General features: G+C 44.6%; 1 protein-coding gene across 1 annotated transcript; it reads left to right on the forward strand.

Moving 5' to 3' along the window:
* Positions 1-514: 514 nt before the first annotated feature.
* LOC119821297 (serine/arginine-rich splicing factor 9-like) lies at positions 515-1,393 on the forward strand. The gene is given in 2 exon segments (XM_038340249.1): positions 515-553; positions 555-1,393. Coding segments are annotated over 2 exon segments (666 nt in total). The 3' UTR covers positions 1,182-1,393.
* The last annotated feature ends 234 nt before the right edge of the window (positions 1,394-1,627 follow it).

Here is a 1,627-nt window from a genome sequence, read left to right on the forward strand (position 1 = left end):
TAAAAGACTTATACTCATTGGTATAGGCTAATTATTGAAACATTTATTATATGATTCTTGCTTGATATTGTTTATGCTGGCTGTAATTCTATTTTTTTTACCTGATATAATTTTTTGTTCAATATTTGTTCTTATTTTATACATCTTTGTATTAGGCTTAGAACTTTCTTATTTAAACAAAAGGGGAGAGTGTTGTAGAAATTCCTACCACCAGTAGCCTTTAAGTTACCTGCCCACTTGGGCGTGGCCTCTTATTGCTGATGTAAAGCATGAGTCTGGCCTCTTTTCTGACTGCAGGTTTCAGTTGCTGTTCCCCATTCCAGCAGAGGATTGTGATCTGTGAGTCTACCCCCAAATAAATAACCCTCTATTATACTCAGTTCTTAGCTAGTATGGGATTTTTTTTAAATGTCCTTCTTCAAAACACTCCATCAAAAATATTGCTTGCTGGGGCTGAGGCGGCGGCGGCAGCGGGAAGTGGGCTGCGGCGGGCCCGTGGCGTCCAGCCAGGCAGATGTCGGGCTGGGCAGACGAGCGCTGCAGCGAGGGCGAAGGGGCGCATCTACCTGGAGAACCTTCCGACCGACGTGCGAGAGAAGGACCTGGAGGACCTGTTTTACAAGTACGGCCGCATCCGCGAGATCGAGCTCAAGAACCGGCAAGGCCTCGTGCCCTTCGCCTTCGTCCGCTTCGAGGATCCGCGGGATGCTGAAGATGCAATTTATGGAAGAAATGGTTATGATTATGGCCAGTGTCGACTTCGTGTGGAATTCCCCAGGACTTTCGGAGGTCGGGGTGGGTGGCCCCGTGGTGCAAGGAATGGGCCTCCTACAAGACGATCTGATTTCCGAGTTCTTGTTTTGGGACTTCCTCCATCAGGCAGCTGGCAGGACCTGAAAGATCACATGCGTGAAGCTGGGGATGTCTGTTATGCAGATGTACAAAAAGATGGAATGGGGATGGTTGAGTATCTGAGAAAAGAAGACATGGAATACGCTCTGCGTAAACTGGATTATACAAAATTCCGCTTTCACGAGGGTGAAACTTCATACATCCGAGTTTATCCTGAGAGGAGTACCAGCTATGGCTACTCACGGTCCCGGTCTGGGTCCAGGGGCCGGGATTCTCCGCACCAAAGCAGGGGCTCTCCATACTACTTCTCTCCTTTCAGGCCTTACTGAGGAGGGGGGGAGTTTTCTACTTTTTAGATGCTCTGAGCTGCTTTGTGCTCAGAATCTACATTCCAGATTGATAATTTAGTGTCTTATGAGATTTTTCTAATTTCTTTTTTCTTTTTCTTTTCTAAGGAACTACATAATTTCAACCAGGGCCACCATACTAGCAGTGAAATGTTTTAGACTGCAGAAATAGAAGTTGTGGCTTTGGTTCAGAACAAGTTGTATATTTTTCACCCCTGATTATGGGATAGAAATCAGTGCTGCATCTTTGTGGGCTGCTCTGCTCTGGAGATCAGCAATTACGACGACTGAGTCGCTCATTTTGTTGAGAAATATATTTTAAAATGTTTAGTAAAAAAAAATATTGCTTGCTGAGGAGATATCTATTTGATCTTTCCTTTATCTCTGCATCCATTTATTAAATGCCCTAATCCTATATCAAGATATAA

Source organism: Arvicola amphibius, chromosome 8, assembly GCF_903992535.2.
Source record: "Arvicola amphibius chromosome 8, mArvAmp1.2, whole genome shotgun sequence".
In the NCBI taxonomy this organism is placed as follows: Eukaryota; Metazoa; Chordata; class Mammalia; order Rodentia; family Cricetidae; genus Arvicola; species Arvicola amphibius.